The sequence below is a fragment of the Salvelinus alpinus genome, chromosome 1 (assembly GCF_045679555.1).
Source record: "Salvelinus alpinus chromosome 1, SLU_Salpinus.1, whole genome shotgun sequence".
Lineage (NCBI taxonomy): Eukaryota > Metazoa > Chordata > Actinopteri > Salmoniformes > Salmonidae > Salvelinus > Salvelinus alpinus.
This window is the reverse complement of record NC_092086.1, coordinates 20,025,808-20,046,036: the sequence shown is the minus strand read 5'-3', so window position 1 is coordinate 20,046,036 and position 20,229 is coordinate 20,025,808. Positions and strand designations below refer to the sequence as shown.

Sequence of the window (20,229 nt, the reverse complement as noted above, 5' to 3'; positions counted from 1 at the left end):
TTGAGCATGTTGATGAACATCAGTGTTAGCAGCACTAAACGAGGGTGAATCTGGATAATGACTGTTTAAATTGAACAAAGACAGAAGAGCCCAGAATCCTTACCAGGTTTATTATCAAAAGAAGGATTCTGACCAACCAGAGATGACCTAACAGTTAACTGTGCTCTAGTATTAACATTATATGTTGGACTCAGTATCATTTCAGCATTAATAACAACTGTATAGGTCTGGTCTTCACTTAGTCTCCCACTGACATCCATCCATGACTAAGTGAACAACAGGAACAGCTGTCTGTAGACCACTGGTTTCAGTCCCACCCAAAGACCAGCTGATAGTTTCATGTCTACTATCTCTAGTTATCAGAGTCATTCACCAGGGACGTGTCCTAGATCTGACACTGAGGTACAGGCAGTGATGTGTTGCTCCCTTTCTCCCCCAGGACACCTGCTTCCCCTCCTCTCCTTATTTATAGCTTCATGTAAATTAAGAGGTTATTTGATCTCCTCTCAGAACTGTGTGTGTGGGGGGAGAGAACAAAAACTGAGACTATGTCCCTAATTACACTCTATTCCCTTTACAGTGCACTACTTTTGACAAAGGCTCATTGGGTTCTGGTCAACAGTAGTCCACTATAAAAGGATTAGGGAGACATTTGGGAAACATCCTGAGTACCTCATCATTATGTTGTCTCTGTGTAAAACTAGTTTAGGATATTAAACTCCAGTTATGGTTTGATGGAGGTAGAATATGAGTCAGTGAAGAAGACAGGGCCTCATGTAGAGCAATGAGAGTAGCTGGTGATTGGTTAACTGTAGAGGCCCCTCCCTCTGTTCCTCCCTGTCTGTCTCCTTATAGGTGGGTCCTGCAGCCTCTCCTCTCCTCACTCCAACCCTGCTCATCTCTCAGCTGGACAGTAAGGGCCGTTCACATCACACACTGACAACATGCTGGGGACACTCTGCACTCTCATCACTGCTCTAACATGTAAGGAGTCTGACTTCCTGGAAGTTTTGCTTCCTGTTTTATTAATAATGAGTCTGTATGCTTCTCTTTACTACATGTCATCTTATTTCCCAGGTGTCAGTGGTGTGACTGTGGTGACACAGAAGCCTCCTGTTGTGACAGTGAGCAAAGGAGAGACAGCCACTCTGGACTGTAACCTGGGGACTGTTGAGAATAGTGCTGGTCGTTGGTATAAACAGGTTCCAGGAGGAGTTCCTCAGTATGTGATAAGGTTCTACCATGGTAATAGTGCTCCTACCTATGGCTCTGGTTTCTCCTCCTCTAAATTTACATCTAATCATCAGTCTAAATCAGATTATCGTTTGATTATTAATACTGTGGAGGAGACAGACTCAGCAGTGTATTACTGTCAGACATGGGACAGCTCTGTTAAAGAGAACGTATCACAGTGATATACACCATGACAAAAACCTCCTCACCAAATACACTCACTTCTGCTTTCAGATGTTCTGAATATAGACACTAACTGAATGTCAAGTCATCCTGAACCAGTGTGTCTGCAGTAGGAGAACATTCCATGCTTGTGTTTTACACAAAACCCTTCACACATTCACTAGAATGTTGTCATTAACAATTACACCTAGTTGTCACAAAGCATGAATGATAAAGTGATATTCCAGAAGGTTCAGTCCTAACAGAAGACTCCATGTATCAGATAACCTCCATGATAGTCAGTCCCCTGGTTTACAGTAGAGACATATGACATCAACAGTCATTTAGTGATGTACTGTTAGTTCAGAACCCCACTATCAGGTCCAGATATTATTATTATTATGTTATTATTATACATATTATGACATGCTGATTTTAAGAAAACTTACCAACATAACTCACATGAAACAAAATACTGCTCTTTTCCGTGTAACCAAAATGATCTCAAATGGTTTTTGTTAGTCCAATATAAAATATGTAGATATTTTTGATAGTTGAACAGTTACAGTCATTTAAATTGATCAGAAGTCCATCCTCTCAGAAGCTGATAGGCTGAGATATAGAGGCCCCTCCCTCTGGTCCTCCCTGTCTGTCTCCTTATAGGTGGGTCCTGCAGCCTCTCCTCTCCTCACACTCCAACCCTGCTCATCTCTCAGCTGGACAGTAAGGGCCGTTCACACCACACTGACAACATGCTGGGGACACTCTGCACTCTCATCACTGCTCTAACATGTAAGGAGTCTGACTTCCTGGAGGTTTTACTTCCTGTTTTATTAATAATGAGTCTGTATGTTTCTCTTTACTACATGTCATCTTCTTATTTCCCAGGTGTCAGTGGTGTGACTGTGGTGACACAGAAGCCGCCTGTTGTGACAGTGAGGAAAGGAGACACGACCTCTCTGGACTGTAACCTGGAGACTGTTGATAATAGAGATGGCCACTATAGACTGTAACCTGGGGCCTGCTGGTAATAGAGACGGACACTATGGACTGTAACCTGGGGACTGTTGATAATAGAGACGGACACTCTGGACTGTAACCTGGGGACTGTTGATAATATTACTGGTTGGTATAAACAGGTTCCAGGAGGAGTCCCTCAGTACGTGTTAAGGTGGTACCACACTGGTTGGACCTCTGTAGAATATGGTTCTGGTTTCTCCTCTTCAGTTCCTGTCCTCTTAGTAGAGAGAGTGAAGCTCTGTCTGAATGGGATGTTTCAGTTCCTGTCCTCTCAGTAGAGAGAGTGAAGCTCTGTCTGAATGGGATGTTTCAGTTCCTGTCCTCTCAGTAGAGAGAGTGAAGCTCTGTCTGAATGGATGTTTCAGTTCCTGTCCTCTCAGTAGAGAGAGTGAAGCTCTGTCTGAATGGATGTTTCAGTTCCTGTCCTCTCAGTAGAGAGAGTGAAGCTCTGTCTGAATGGATGTTTCAGTTCCTGTCCTCTCAGTAGAGAGAGTGAAGCTCTGTCTGAATGGGATGTTTCAGTTCCTGTCCTCTCAGTAGAGAGAGTGAAGCTCTGTCTGAATGGGATGTTTCAGTTCCTGTCCTCTCAGTAGAGAGAGTGAAGCTCTGTCTGAATGGGATGTTTCAGTTCCTGTCCTCTCAGTAGAGAGAGTGAAGCTCTGTCTGAATGGGATGTTTCAGTTCCTGTCCTCTCAGTAGAGAGAGTGAAGCTCTGTCTGAATGGGATGTTTCAGTTCCTGTCCTCTCAGTAGAGAGAGTGAAGCTCTGTCTGAATGGGATGTTTCAGTTCCTGTCCTCTCAGTAGAGAGAGTGAAGCTCTGTCTGAATGGGATGTTTCAGTTCCTGTCCTCTCAGTAGAGAGAGTGAAGCTCTGTCTGAATGGGATGTTTCAGTTCCTGTCCTCTCAGTAGAGAGAGTGAAGCTCTGTCTGAATGGGATGTTTCAGTTCCTGTCCTCTCAGTAGAGAGAGTGAAGCTCTGTCTGAATGGGATGTTTCAGTTCCTGTCCTCTCAGTAGAGAGAGTGAAGCTCTGTCTGAATGGGATGTTTCAGTTCCTGTCCTCTCAGTAGAGAGAGTGAAGCTCTGTCTGAATGGGATGTTTCAGTTCCTGTCCTCTCAGTAGAGAGAGTGAAGCTCTGTCTGAATGGGATGTTTCAGTTCCTGTCCTCTCAGTAGAGAGAGTGAAGCTCTGTCTGAATGGGATGTTTCAGTTCCTGTCCTCTCAGTAGAGAGAGTGAAGCTCTGTCTGAATGGGATGTTTCAGTTCCTGTCCTCTCAGTAGAGAGAGTGAAGCTCTGTCTGAATGGGATGTTTCAGTTCCTGTCCTCTCAGTAGAGAGAGAGAAGCTCTGTCTGAATGGGATGTTTCAGTTCCTGTCCTCTCAGTAGTGAGAGTGAAGCTCTGTCTGAATGGGATGTTTCAGTTCCTGTCCTCTCAGTAGAGAGAGAGAAGCTCTGTCTGAATGGGATGTTTCAGTTCCTGTCCTCTCAGTAGAGAGAGTGAAGCTCTGTCTGAATGGGATGTTTCAGTTCCTGTCCTCTCAGTAGAGAGAGTGAAGCTCTGTCTGAATGGGATGTTTCAGTTCCTGTCCTCTCAGTAGAGAGAGTGAAGCTCTGTCTGAATGGGATGTTTCAGTTCCTGTCCTCTCAGTAGAGAGACTGAAGCTCTGTCTGAATGGGATGTTTCAGTTCCTGTCCTCTCAGTAGAGAGAGTGAAGCTCTGTCTGAATGGATGTTACAGTTCCTGTCCTCTCAGTAGAGAGAGTGAAGCTCTGTCTGAATGGGATGTTTCAGTTCCTGTCCTCTCAGTAGTGAGAGTGAAGCTCTGTCTGAATGGGATGTTTCAGTTCATGTCCTCTCAGTAGAGAGAGTGAAGCTCTGTCTGAATGGGATGTTTCAGTTCCTGTCCTCTCAGTAGAGAGAGTGAAGCTCTGTCTGAATGGGATGTTTCAGTTCCTGTCCTCTCAGTAGAGAGAGAGAAGCTCTGTCTGAATGGGATGTTTCAGTTCCTGTCCTCTCAGTAGTGAGAGTGAAGCTCTGTCTGAATGGGATGTTTCAGTTCCTGTCCTCTCAGTAGAGAGAGTGAAGCTCTGTCTGAATGGATGTTACAGTTCCTGTCCTCTCAGTAGAGAGAGTGAAGCTCTGTCTGAATGGGATGTTTCAGTTCCTGTCCTCTCAGTAGTGAGAGTGAAGCTCTGTCTGAATGGGATGTTTCAGTTCATGTCCTCTCAGTAGAGAGAGTGAAGCTCTGTCTGAATGGGATGTTTCAGTTCCTGTCCTCTCAGTAGAGAGAGTGAAGCTCTGTCTGAATGGGATGTTTCAGTTCCTGTCCTCTCAGTAGAGAGAGAGAAGCTCTGTCTGAATGGGATGTTTCAGTTCCTGTCCTCTCAGTAGAGAGACTGAAGCTCTGTCTGAATGGATGTTTCAGTTCCTGTCCTCTCAGTAGAGAGAGAGAAGCTCTGTCTGAATGGATGTTTCAGTTCCTGTCCTCTCAGTAGAGAGACTGAAGCTCTGTCTGAATGGGATGTTTCAGTTCCTGTCCTCTCAGTAGAGAGAGTGAAGCTCTGTCTGAATGGGATGTTTCAGTTCCTGTCCTCTCAGTAGAGAGAGTGAAGCTCTGTCAGAATGGGATGTTTCAGTTCCTGTCCTCTCAGTAGAGAGAGTGAAGCTCTGTCAGAATGGGATGTTTCAGTTCCTGTCCTCTCAGTAGAGAGAGTGAAGCTCTGTCTGAATGGATGTTCCAGTTCCTGTCCTCTCAGTAGAGAGAGTGAAGCTCTGTCTGAATGGGATGTTTCAGTTCCTGTCCTCTCAGTAGAGAGAGTGAAGCTCTGTCAGAATGGGATGTTTCAGTTCCTGTCCTCTCAGTAGTGAGAGTGAAGCTCTGTCTGAATGGGATGTTTCAGTTCCTGTCCTCTCAGTAGTGAGAGTGAAGCTCTGTCTGAATGGGATGTTTCAGTTCCTGTCCTCTCAGTAGAGAGAGTGAAGCTCTGTCTGAATGGGATGTTTCAGTTCCTGTCCTCTCAGTAGAGAGAGTGAAGCTCTGTCTGAATGGGATGTTTCAGTTCCTGTCCTCTCAGTAGAGAGAGTGAAGCTCTGTCTGAATGGGATGTTTCAGTTCCTGTCCTCTCAGTAGAGAGAGTGAAGCTCTGTCTGAATGGGATGTTTCAGTTCCTGTCCTCTCAGTAGAGAGAGTGAAGCTCTGTCTGAATGGGATGTTTCAGTTCCTGTCCTCTCAGTAGAGAGAGTGAAGCTCTGTCTGAATGGGATGTTTCAGTTCCTGTCCTCTCAGTAGAGAGAGTGAAGCTCTGTCTGAATGGGATGTTTCAGTTCCTGTCCTCTCAGTAGAGAGAGTGAAGCTCTGTCTGAATGGGATGTTTCAGTTCCTGTCCTCTCAGTAGAGAGAGTGAAGCTCTGTCTGAATGGGATGTTTCAGTTCCTGTCCTCTCAGTAGAGAGAGTGAAGCTCTGTCTGAATGGGATGTTTCAGTTCCTGTCCTCTCAGTAGAGAGAGTGAAGCTCTGTCTGAATGGGATGTTTCAGTTCCTGTCCTCTCAGTAGAGAGAGTGAAGCTCTGTCTGAATGGGATGTTTCAGTTCCTGTCCTCTCAGTAGAGAGAGTGAAGCTCTGTCTGAATGGGATGTTTCAGTTCCTGTCCTCTCAGTAGAGAGAGTGAAGCTCTGTCTGAATGGGATGTTTCAGTTCCTGTCCTCTCAGTAGAGAGAGTGAAGCTCTGTCTGAATGGGATGTTTCAGTTCCTGTCCTCTCAGTAGAGAGAGAGAAGCTCTGTCTGAATGGGATGTTTCAGTTCCTGTCCTCTCAGTAGTGAGAGTGAAGCTCTGTCTGAATGGGATGTTTCAGTTCCTGTCCTCTCAGTAGAGAGAGAGAAGCTCTGTCTGAATGGGATGTTTCAGTTCCTGTCCTCTCAGTAGAGAGAGTGAAGCTCTGTCTGAATGGGATGTTTCAGTTCCTGTCCTCTCAGTAGAGAGAGTGAAGCTCTGTCTGAATGGGATGTTTCAGTTCCTGTCCTCTCAGTAGAGAGAGTGAAGCTCTGTCTGAATGGGATGTTTCAGTTCCTGTCCTCTCAGTAGAGAGACTGAAGCTCTGTCTGAATGGGATGTTTCAGTTCCTGTCCTCTCAGTAGAGAGAGTGAAGCTCTGTCTGAATGGATGTTACAGTTCCTGTCCTCTCAGTAGAGAGAGTGAAGCTCTGTCTGAATGGGATGTTTCAGTTCCTGTCCTCTCAGTAGTGAGAGTGAAGCTCTGTCTGAATGGGATGTTTCAGTTCATGTCCTCTCAGTAGAGAGAGTGAAGCTCTGTCTGAATGGGATGTTTCAGTTCCTGTCCTCTCAGTAGAGAGAGTGAAGCTCTGTCTGAATGGGATGTTTCAGTTCCTGTCCTCTCAGTAGAGAGAGAGAAGCTCTGTCTGAATGGGATGTTTCAGTTCCTGTCCTCTCAGTAGTGAGAGTGAAGCTCTGTCTGAATGGGATGTTTCAGTTCCTGTCCTCTCAGTAGAGAGAGTGAAGCTCTGTCTGAATGGATGTTACAGTTCCTGTCCTCTCAGTAGAGAGAGTGAAGCTCTGTCTGAATGGGATGTTTCAGTTCCTGTCCTCTCAGTAGTGAGAGTGAAGCTCTGTCTGAATGGGATGTTTCAGTTCATGTCCTCTCAGTAGAGAGAGTGAAGCTCTGTCTGAATGGGATGTTTCAGTTCCTGTCCTCTCAGTAGAGAGAGTGAAGCTCTGTCTGAATGGGATGTTTCAGTTCCTGTCCTCTCAGTAGAGAGAGAGAAGCTCTGTCTGAATGGGATGTTTCAGTTCCTGTCCTCTCAGTAGAGAGACTGAAGCTCTGTCTGAATGGATGTTTCAGTTCCTGTCCTCTCAGTAGAGAGAGAGAAGCTCTGTCTGAATGGATGTTTCAGTTCCTGTCCTCTCAGTAGAGAGACTGAAGCTCTGTCTGAATGGGATGTTTCAGTTCCTGTCCTCTCAGTAGAGAGAGTGAAGCTCTGTCTGAATGGGATGTTTCAGTTCCTGTCCTCTCAGTAGAGAGAGTGAAGCTCTGTCAGAATGGGATGTTTCAGTTCCTGTCCTCTCAGTAGAGAGAGTGAAGCTCTGTCAGAATGGGATGTTTCAGTTCCTGTCCTCTCAGTAGAGAGAGTGAAGCTCTGTCTGAATGGATGTTCCAGTTCCTGTCCTCTCAGTAGAGAGAGTGAAGCTCTGTCTGAATGGGATGTTTCAGTTCCTGTCCTCTCAGTAGAGAGAGTGAAGCTCTGTCAGAATGGGATGTTTCAGTTCCTGTCCTCTCAGTAGTGAGAGTGAAGCTCTGTCTGAATGGGATGTTTCAGTTCCTGTCCTCTCAGTAGTGAGAGTGAAGCTCTGTCTGAATGGGATGTTTCAGTTCCTGTCCTCTCAGTAGAGAGAGTGAAGCTCTGTCTGAATGGATGTTTCAGTTCCTGTCCTCTCAGTAGAGAGAGTGAAGCTCTGTCTGAATGGGATGTTTCAGTTCCTGTCCTCTCAGTAGAGAGAGTGAAGCTCTGTCTGAATGGATGTTTCAGTTCCTGTCCTCTCAGTAGAGAGAGTGAAGCTCTGTCTGAATGGGATGTTTCAGTTCCTGTCCTCTCAGTAGAGAGAGTGAAGCTCTGTCTGAATGGGATGTTTCAGTTCCTGTCCTCTCAGTGGTGAGAGTGAAGCTCTGTCTGAATGGGATGTTTCAGTTCCTGTCCTCTCAGTAGAGAGAGTGAAGCTCTGTCTGAATGGATGTTTCAGTTCCTGTCCTCTCAGTAGAGAGAGTGAAGCTCTGTCTGGATGGGATGTTTCAGTTCCTGTCCTCTCAGTAGAGAGAGTGAAGCTCTGTCTGAATGGGATGTTTCAGTTCCTGTCCTCTCAGTAGAGAGAGTGAAGCTCTGTCTGAATGGGATGTTTCAGTTCCTGTCCTCTCAGTAGAGAGAGTGAAGCTCTGTCTGAATGGGATGTTTCAGTTCCTGTCCTCTCAGTAAAGAGATTGAAATTCTGTCTGAATGGGATGTTTCAGTTCCTGTCCTCTCAGTAGAGAGAGTGAAGCTCTGTCAGAATGGATGTTTCAGTTCCTGTCCTCTCAGTAGTGAGAGTGAAGCTCTGTCTGGATGGGATGTTTCAGTTACTGTCCTCTCAGTAGTGAGAGTGAAGCTCTGTCTGAATGAATGTTTCAGTTCCTGTCCTCTCAGTAGTGAGAGTGAAGCGCTGTCTGAATGGATGTTACAGTTCCTGTCCTCTCAGTAGAGAGAGTGAAGCGTTGTCTGAATGGATGTTTCAGTTCCTGTCCTCTCAGTAGAGAGAGTGAAGCTCTGTCTGAATGGGATGTTTCAGTTCCTGTCCTCTCAGTAGAGAGAGTGAAGCTCTGTCTGAATGGGATGTTTCAGTTCCTGTCCTCTCAGTAGAGAGAGTGAAGCTCTGTCTGAATGGATGTTTCAGTTCCTGTCCTCTCGTTAGTGAGAGTGAAGCTCTGTCTGAATGGGATGGTTCAGTTCCTGTCCTCTCAGTAGAGAGAGTGAAGCTCTGTCTGAATGGGATGTTTCAGTTCCTGTCCTCTCAGTAGAGAGAGTGAAGCTCTGTCTGAATGGATGGTTCAGTTCCTGTCCTCAGTAGAGAGAGGGAGGAGGTTATTGTACGGCTGTGTATACAAACTGAATCACTGTGGTATTCGGACAAGGAACCAAGCTCATTGTTACTGGTGAGTACCCTTCTAATGTGTTAATCTACAGAATATGTTTTGTTTCTACTATAGTGTTGGTCAGATATATATATATATTTTTTTAAATGTTTGTTTAATAAAATGTCATTTAAATTCACTGATTTAATATTTTGCACCTGCTTTAATCCTGTCTCGTATTTTGTTTGTAAATGACTTATGAAACAGTTTGATGACTGTGTTAATGTCTCTGGTTGGTCTGCTCTGTTCATGTTTTATCATTCATATCTTGTGTTTCTGTTGTCTGTGTAACTCAATGTAAAGGAGATATTTCATCTCAAAGTGTTTAATTATTAATATCTTGTGTTTCTGTTGTCTATATAACTCAATGTAAAGGAGATCTTTCATCTCAAAGTGTTTAATCATGAATATCTTGTGTTTCTGTTGTCTATATAACTCAATGTAAAGGAGATATTTCATCTCAAAGTGTTTAATCATTAATATCTTGTGTTTCTGTTGTCTATATAACTCAATGTAAAGGAGATCTTTCATCTCAAAGTGTTTAATCATGAATATCTTGTGTTTCTGTTGTCTATATAACTCAATGTAAAGGAGATATTTCATCTCAAAGTGTTTAATCATTAATATCTTGTGTTTCTGTTGTCTATATAACTCAATGTAAAGGAGATATTTCATCTCAAAGTGTTTAATCATGAATATCTTGTTTTTCTGTTGTCTATATAACTCAATGTAAAGGAGATCTTTCATCTCAAAGTGTTTAATCATTAATATCTTGTGTTTCTGTTGTCTATATAACTCAATGTAAAGGAGATATTTCATTTTTCATTTTTTTAAATCCCATTTCCTTGTGAATTATTTGTATTTTATATTTAAATGTCCACATTTCGTTCAGCTTTTAGCATTTTAGTCTTCCAGAGCTCTGATGTAATATTATAAATAATGTTTCCAGAAATTGCTCTGTCTCTCATTTTAACACCTTAACACCGTATGATTCCTTCTATCAATATCATTGTAAACATCATGAAGAGCAGATCGTAATATAATTGCTCTTAATGCAGGGTGTATTGGTAATGATACCCACATGTTCTGAAATATAAACTGTTATCCATTGTGTTTTCTTCTCATCTCATCCGTTGACTACTTTCTACAGATGGAGATCTGGCTACACCTGCTGTGACCCTGTTCCCTCCATCCACTGAAGACCTCAAGTCCAGCAGAGCAACACTGGTGTGTCTGACTAGTAACCTGTCTCAGAAGTCCAAGGGGTTGGCAGATGTCAGCTGGATGTCTAATGGTGAATCAGTGACAGAAGATGTTTCTACCAGCCCTGCTGAGCAGCAACCAGACAAAACCTTCAAGATCAGCAGCTATCTGACCATTCAGACTGCAGACTGGGACAAGGACCTGGTGTTCACATGTAAAGTGTCGTTGGGGTCAACATTCTCTGAGAAAGAGATCAGAAAGACTAGTTGTAGTCTGTAAAACAAAATATTCATTTTTAAATGAGTGCAGCTGGTAGTTTAAAGCTGTTAAATTATGTTTTATTCATTGCTTTGCTGTTAAATATAGACGTTAAAATCCTAACAACATGGATGATATTGGGCTGAAGTCTGAATGCAGCAGTGAATATTATGACAATAACCAATGTGATGTCAAATAGTTGTTGAGGGTTGTTTCTCATGACAAGTTACTATTGATGCATTCACTGTACCAGCATCATGTTCTCTAAAACATGACATCTGAAACACTGTCATGATGACTAGGTCTCTCTACTGTTGTGAAATGAGTTGAATTACTAATGATTAATAGAGGAATAGTTAGAGCTTTGTTGTATTGTGGATATTAAATAAAGAACATTCTAAAGAACAAGTGTTTGTATTTGAGCATGTTGATGAACATCAGTGTTAGCAGCACAAAATGAGGGTGAATCTGGATAATGACTGTTTAAATTGAACGAAGAGAGAGGAGCCCAGAATCCTTACCTGCTTTATTATCATAAGAAGGATTCTGACCAACCAGAGATGACCTAACAGTTGACTGTTCTCTAGTATTAACATTATATGTTGGACTCAGTATCATTTCAGCATTAATAACAACTGTATAGGTCTGGTCTTCACTTAGTCTCCCACTGACATCCATCCATGACTAAGTAAACACTCAATGAGGTCCTTTATCTTCTTCCCCAGAGTCAGATGAAGATCGCACAGTGACTGGAAGTCTATAGGAAACACTAGTTAACATTGACTGACTAAACTAACTAACTTCCTTCAAACTGGACACAGAAAAATACAAATGGTATGAACAAGTCCATCTGACTCTGGGGAAGTATATAAAGGGACTCATTGACAAAATTCTGAAGTATCCCCTTAAGTGGAAGGATTGGTCCAACATATAGAGAGAGGCATGTCATGCTATGTTTCACATTCTGCCTCAGTGATCAGAATAGAGTCTGCAGTTCTGTCAACGTACAGCAGAGGAGGACATACGACCACCAATAATGACTGAGGAAAGATCTACATGTACTTTACAACAGGAACAGCTGTCTGTAGACCACTGGTTTCAGTCCTACCCAAAGATCAACTGATAGTTTCGTGTCTACTCTCTCTAGTTATCAGAGTCATTCACCAGGGACGTGTTCTAGTTCTGACACTGAGTTACAGGCAGTGATGTGTTGTTCCCCTTTCTCCCCCAGAACACACCTGCTTCCCCTCCTCCTCTCCTTATTTATAGCTTCATGTAAATGAAGGGGTTATTTTATCTCCTCTCAGAACTGTGTGTGTGTGGGGGGGGGGGGGGGGAGAGAATGGGGGGGGGTCTGAAACTGAGCGTGCATCCCAAATGTCACTACTTTGACCAGGGCACTATAAAGTACGCTCTCCCCAAAATTCACAAAAGCGTGACTCCACCTATACCAGGCAGGCCCATTGTCAGTGGTAACGTATCTCTGACAGAGAATATCTCTACCATTTTGTGAAACCCTGGGTAATCTCTCTCCCCACATATACCAGAGAATCTATTGATTCTATTAATATTTTGAAATCTGTGGACCCTATTCCTGAAAAATTATATTCTGTATACTTTTGATGTTACCAGTCTATATACTAACATCGCCCATCAGGGCGGCCTAGAGGTCCTCCTGTTCTACCTCAGTGAACGTCCTCCTAATGCTCTACCCAGCACCATTTGTATGATGGACTTGGCTGAAATGCTACAAACCTCCAACTATTTTCTCTTCAGAGGAGACTTTTTCCTCCAGACCAAAGGGACAGCGACGGGGATCACTATGGCTTCTAATTATGTTAACCTATATCTAGGAATGTTTGAAAAACATGTGGTGCTGAATCCAGACCTTAACCCCTTTCTTGCAAACATTCTCCTTATTTTGTGATATTTGGATGACATTTTCATGGTCTATACAGGGACCCAGGAAGAACTCTTGGAATTCCATGCTTATCTAAACTCCATGAATGAACACCTTTGTTTCATCATTAACTGTGACCTATCACAAATCTGTTTTCCTGATGTGATGGTTATTAAGGATAAAACCTCCCTCTCTACAGATCTCTATAGGAAACCTACGGACAGGAATACCCTCCTTAGAGGTGACAGCTTTCATCCACATAAGTTAATTCTGCCGTATCAGAAGAATGTGCAGATCTGATGCCTCTTAAAAGAAACAGACCACGGACCTCACAAAAAGGTTTAAGGAAAGGGGGTACAAAGACAATTGGGTAATACATGTCAATGATTGTTTTGAAGGACTAACACAGTTGGAAAGCCTTCAAACAAAAGTTCAAGAAAAAGCAGAACATGTCCCATCATGCTTCACCCTATACTCACCATTGGGGAAGGCATTAAGGACATTATCAGGAAGCACTGGTACATTATTGATACTGACCCACAATTGAAACTAATTTTTAAATATCCCCCACGTTTGGTCTTTAAAAGACCGCCTAACGTGAGAGACATTGTGGTCAAATCTGATTATCCACCAGAGAAAAGGGAAACTTTCTTGGACAAGTTTCCGGATGGTAATTACAAATGTGGCCAATGTGCTCAATGCAGCTTCACCTACACGTGCAACTCATTTACCCCCCCGACCAGGACAGAGATTTAACATCAAAGGCCTGATTACCTGCATGTCCATCAATGTTATTTACATGTTGACATGTCCTCGTGGTCTGTCTTACATAGGGTAAACCCGTAGAAGCCTTAAGACACGGATCATTGAACACCGCTGCAATATACGGACAGGTGAGACAGAAAATCTGGTTGTACAAGCTGGACATCCTATTAGTTCTCTGAGATTCATTGGAATAGAAATGGTCAAGATGTCACGCAGGGGAGGGGACACTGAGAGGAAACTTCTTCAAAGGGAATCTTTCTGGATCCACAGGCTCAACACACTGTCGTCTCTTGGCCTTAACGAGGAGTTTGACTTGAAACCATTTTTATAGTTTGAAAATGTCAAAATTATGTTATTTTATCCAAATATTATCCTAATACTGTATGTGTATGTATACATATACTACTGTAAATATTGATCACATTCCTTGTGTACGATCATATATTTTTATACATTGAATGTTTAGGACTGTGAACATATGTTATATTTTTTGTACCTGCTGTTTCAGGAAGTGATGTCACTGAGTACTGCCACTACATATAGGACCTTCCACCCCCACCGGGGATATGGATGCCTGATGAAGACATAAGGGTCGAAACGTTGGGAGCAGCAGTGTGCTGCATTTTCCTTTCTGTTTTCAATTAATATAAACATCATATATAATGGAGGACGGTAGAGGATATGTGGTGATTAATATAAACATCATGGATTATATAATGGAGGAGGGTAGAGGATATGTGATGATTAATATAAACATCATGGATTATATAATGGAGGAGGGTAGAGGGTATGTAGTGATTAATATAAACATCATGGATTATATAATGGAGGAGGGTAGAGGATATGTAGTGATTAATATAAACATCATGGATTATATAATGGAGGAGGGTAGAGGATATGTGATTAATATAAACATCATGGATTATATAATGGAGGAGAGTAGAGGATATGTAGTGATTAATATAAACATCATGGATTATATAATGGAGGAGGGTAGAGGATATGTGGTGATTAATATAAACATCATGGATTATATAATGGAGGAGGGTAGAGGATATGTGATTAATATAAACATCATGGATTATATAATGGAGGAGGGTAGAGGATATGTAGTGATTAATATAAACATCATGGATTATATAATGGAGGAGGGTAGAGGGTATGTAGTGATTAATATAAACATCATGGATTATATAATGGAGGAGGGTAGAGGATATGTGATGATTAATATAAACATCATGGATTATATAATGGAGGAGGGTAGAGGATATGTGATTAATATAAACATAATGGATTATATAATGGAGGGTAGAGGATATGTGATTAATATAAACATCATGGATTATATAATGGAGGAGTGTAGAGGATATGTGGTGATTAATATAAACATCATGGATTATATAATGGAGGAGGGTAGAGGATATGTGGTGATTAATATAAACATCATGGATTATATAATGGAGGAGGGTAGAGGATATGTAGTGATTAATATAAACATCATGGATTATATAATGGAGGAGGGTAGAGGATATGTAGTGATTAATATAAACATCATGGATTATATAATGGAGGAGGGTAGAGGATATGTGGTGATTAATATAAACATCATGGATTATATAATGGAGGAGGGTAGAGGATATGTGGTGATTAATATAAACATCATGGATTATATAATGGAGGGTAGAGGATATGTGGTGATTAATATAAACATCATGGATTATATAATGGAGGAGGGTAGAGGATATGTGGTGATTAATATAAACATCATAGATTATATAATGGAGGAGGGTAGAGGATATGTGGTGATTAATATAAACATTATGGATTATATAATGGAGGAGGGTAGAGGATATGTGATTAATATAAACATCATGGATTATATAATGGAGGAGGGTAGAGGATATGTAGTGATTAATATAAACATCATGGATTATATAATGGAGGAGGGTAGAGGATATGTGGTGATTAATATAAACATCATGGATTATATAATGGAGGAGGGTAGAGGATATGTGGGGATTAATATAAACATCATGGATTATATAATGGAGGAGGGTAGAGGATATGTGGTGATTAATATAAACATCATGGATTATATAATGGAGGAGGGTAGAGGAATGTGGTGATTAATATAAACATCATGGATTATATAATGGAGGAGGGTAGAGGATATGTGGTGATTAATATAAACATCATGGATTATATAATGGAGGAGGGTAGAGGATATGTAGTGATTAATATAAACATCATGGATTATATAATGGAGGAGGGTGGAGGATATGTAGTGATTAATATAAACATCATGGATTATATTATGGAGGAGGGTAGAGGATATGTAGTGATTAATATAAACATCATGGATTATATAATGGAGGAGGGTGGAGGATATGTAGTGATTAATATAAACATCATGGATTATATAATGGAGGAGGGTAGAGGATATGTAGTGATTAATATAAACATCATGGATTATATAATGGAGGAGGGTGGAGGATATGTAGTGATTAATATAAACATCATGGATTATATAATGGAGGAGGGTAGAGGATATGTGGTGATTAATATAAACATCATGGATTATATAATGGAGGAGGGTAGAGGATATGTAGTGATTAATATAAACATCATGGATTATATAATGGAGGAGGGTAGAGGATATGTAGTGATTAATATAAACATCATGGATTATATAATGGAGGAGGGTAGAGGATATGTAGTGATTAATATAAACATCATGGATTATATAATGGAGGAGGGTAGAGGATATGTGGTGATTAATATAAACATCATGGATTATATAATGGAGGAGGGTAGAGGATATGTAGTGATTAATATAAACATCATGGATTATATAATGGAGGAGGGTAGAGGATATGTAGTGATTAATATAAACATCATGGATTATATAATGGAGGAGGGTGGAGGATATGTAGTGATTAATATAAACATCATGGATTATATAATGGAGGAGGGTAGAGGATATGTAGTGATTAATATAAACATCATGGATTATATAATGGAGGAGGGTAGAGGATATGTAGTGATTAATATAAACATCATGGATTATATAATGGAGGAGGGTAGAGGATATGTAGTGATTAATATAAACATCATGGATTATATAATGGAGGAGGGTAGAGGATATGTGATTAATATAAACATCATGGATTATATAATGGAGGAGGGTAGAGGATATGTAGTGATTAATATAAACATCATGGATTATATAATGGAGGAGGGTAGAGGATATGTAGTGATTAATATAAACATCATGGATTATATAATGGAGGAGGGTAGAGGATATGTGATTAATATAAACATCATGGATTATATAATGGAGGAGGGTAGAGGATATGTGATTAATATAAACATCATGGATTATATAATGTAGGAGGGTGGAGGATATGTGGTGATTAATATAAACATCATGGATTATATAATGGAGGAGGGTAGAGGATATGTAGTGATTAATATAAACATCATGGATTATATAATGGAGGAGGGTAGAGGATATGTAGTGATTAATATAAACATCATGGATTATATAATGGAGGAGAGTAGAGGATATGTGGTGATTAATATAAACATCATGGATTATATAATGGAGGGTAGAGGATATGTGATTAATATAAACATCATGGATTATATAATGGAGGAGGGTAGAGGATATGTAGTGATTAATATAAACATCATGGATTATATAATGGAGGAGGGTAGAGGATATGTAGTGATTAATATAAACATCATGGATTATATAATGGAGGAGGGTAGAGGATATGTAGTGATTAATATAAACATCATGGATTATATAATGGAGGAGGGTAGAGGATATGTAGTGATTAATATAAACATCATGGATTATATAATGGAGGAGGGTAGAGGATATGTGGTGATTAATATAAACATCATGGATTATATAATGGAGGAGGGTAGAGGATATGTGGTGATTATTATAAACATCATGGATTATATAATGGAGGAGGGTAGAGGATATGTGATTAATATAAACATCATGGATTATATAATGGAGGAGGGTAGAGGATATGTGGTGATTAATATAAACATCATGGATTATATAATGGAGGAGGGTAGAGGATATGTAGTGATTAATATAAACATCATGGATTATATAATGGAGGAGGGTAGAGGATATGTAGTGATTAATATAAACATCATGGATTATATAATGGAGGAGGGTAGAGGATATGTGATTAATATAAACATCATGGATTATATAATGGAGGAGGGTAGAGGATATGTAGTGATTAATATAAACATCATGGATTATATAATGGAGGAGGGTAGAGGATATGTAGTGATTAATATAAACATCATGGATTATATAATGGAGGAGAGTAGAGGATATGTGGTGATTAATATATACATCATGGATTATATAATGGAGGAGGGTAGAGGATATGTAGTGATTAATATAAACATCATGGATTATATAATGGAGGAGGGTAGAGGATATGTGGTGATTAATATAAACATCATGGATTATATAATGGAGGAGGGTAGAGGATATGTGATTAATATAAACATCATGGATTATATAATGGAGGAGGGTAGAGGATATGTAGTGATTAATATAAACATCATGGATTATATAATGGAGGAGGGTAGAGGATATGTGATTAATATAAACATCATGGATTATATAATGGAGGAGGGTAGAGGATATGTGGTGATTAATATAAACATCATGGATTATATAATGGAGGAGGGTAGAGGATATGTGATTAATATAAACATCATGGATTATATAATGGAGGAGGGTAGAGGATATGTGATTAATATAAACATCATGGATTATATAATGAAGGGTAGAGGATATGTAGTGATTAATATAAACATCATGGATTATATAATGGAGGACGGTAGAGGATATGTGGTGATTAATATAAACATCATGGATTATATAATGGAGGACGGTAGAGGATATGTGGTGATTAATATAAACATCATGGATTATATAATGGAGGAGGGTAGAGGATATGTAGTGATTAATATAAACATCATGGATTATATAATGGAGGAGGGTAGAGGATATGTGGTGATTAATATAAACATCATGGATTATATAATGGAGGAGGGTAGAGAATATGTGATTAATATAAACATCATGGATTATATAATGGAGGAGGGTAGAGGATATGTAGTGATTAATATAAACATCATGGATTATATAATGGAGGAGGGTAGAGGATATGTAGTGATTAATATAAACATCATGGATTATATAATGGAGGAGGGTAGAGGATATGTAGTGATTAATATAAACATCATGGATTATATAATGGAGGAGGGTAGAGGATATGTGGTGATTAATATAAACATCATGGATTATATTATGGAGGAGGGTAGAGGATATGTGGTGATTAATATAAACACCATGGATTATATAATGGAGGAGGGTAGAGGATATGTGGTGATTAATATAAACACCATGGATTATATAATGGAGGAGAGTAGAGGATATGTGGTGATTAATATAAACATCATGGATTATATAATGGAGGAGGGTAGAGGATATGTAGTGATTAATATAAACATCATGGATTATATAATGAAGGGTAGAGGATATGTGATTAATATAAACACCATGGATTATATAATGGAGGAGAGTAGAGGATATGTGGTGATTAATATAAACATCATGGATTATATAATGAAGGGTAGAGGATATGTGATTAATATAAACACCATGGATTATATAATGGAGGAGGGTAGAGGATATGTGGTGATTAATATAAACATCATGGATTATATTATGGAGGAGGGTAGAAGATATGTGGGGATTAATATAAACATCATATATAATGGAGGAGGGTAGAGGATATGTGATTAATATAAACATCATATATAATGGAGGAGGGTAGAGGATATGTAGTGATTAATATAAACATCATGGATTATATAATGGAGGAGGGTAGAAGATATGTGGGGATTAATATAAACATCATATATAATGGAGGAGGGTAGAGGATATGTGATTAATATAAACATCATATATAATGGAGGAGGGTAGAGGATATGTAGTGATTAATATAAACATCATGGATTATATAATGGAGGAGGGTAGAGGATATGTGGTGATTAATATAAACATCATGGATTATATAATGGAGGAGGGTAGACGATATGTGATGATTAATATAAACATCATGGATTATATTATGGAGGAGGGTAGAGGATATGTGGTGATTAATATTGATTAGTGTCGTATAGATTAGTGTAGTGTTAGCTAGCTACATAGTTGTCTTTGCTGTCTTTGTATCTAAGATAATTGTGTAGTTTAGAGTAATTATCGAGGTTACCTAGCCAGTTATCGAGGTTACCTAGCCAGCTACACTTTCAAACAAAGTCAACAACGCAGCCACTGCTAGCTAGCCTACTTCACCAGCCAGCAGTACTGTATCATTTTAGTCAATAAGATTTTTTGCAACGTAAGCTTAACTTTCTGAACATTCGAGACGTGTAGTCCACTTGTCATTCCAATCTCCTTTGCATTAGCGTAGCCTCTTCTGTAGCCTGTCAACTATGTGTCTGTCTATCCCTCTTCTCTCCTCTCTGCACAGACCATACAAACCCTTCACACCGCGTGGCCGCTGCCACTCTAACCTGGTGGTCCCAGCGCGCACGACCCACGTGGAGTTCCAGGTCTCCGGCAGCCTCTGGAACTGCCAATCTGCGGCCAACAAGGCAGAGTTCATCTCAGCCTATGCTTCCCTCCAGTCCCTCGACTTCTTGGCACTGACGGAAACATGGATTACCACAGATAACACTGCTACTCCTACTGCACTCTCCTCGTCTGCCCACGTGTTCTCGCACACCCCGAGAGCTTCTGGTCAGCGGGGTGGTGGCACTGGGATCCTCATCTCTCCCAAGTGGACATTCTCTCTTTCTCCCCTGGCCCATCTGTCTATCGCCTCCTTTGAATTCCATGCTGTCACAGTTACCAGCCCTTTCAAGCTTAACATCCTTATCATTTATCGCCCTCCAGGTTC

The 20,229-nt window shown here is 40.3% G+C and overlaps 1 gene segment (V, D, J or C); it reads left to right on the top strand.

Annotated features, from left to right (window-relative positions):
- Positions 1-748: 748 nt before the first annotated feature.
- Positions 749-10,959, top strand: LOC139571198 (Ig lambda chain C region-like). The segment is given in 3 exon segments: positions 749-984; positions 1,078-1,245; positions 10,244-10,959. Coding segments are annotated over 3 exon segments (540 nt in total).
- The last annotated feature ends 9,270 nt before the right edge of the window (positions 10,960-20,229 follow it).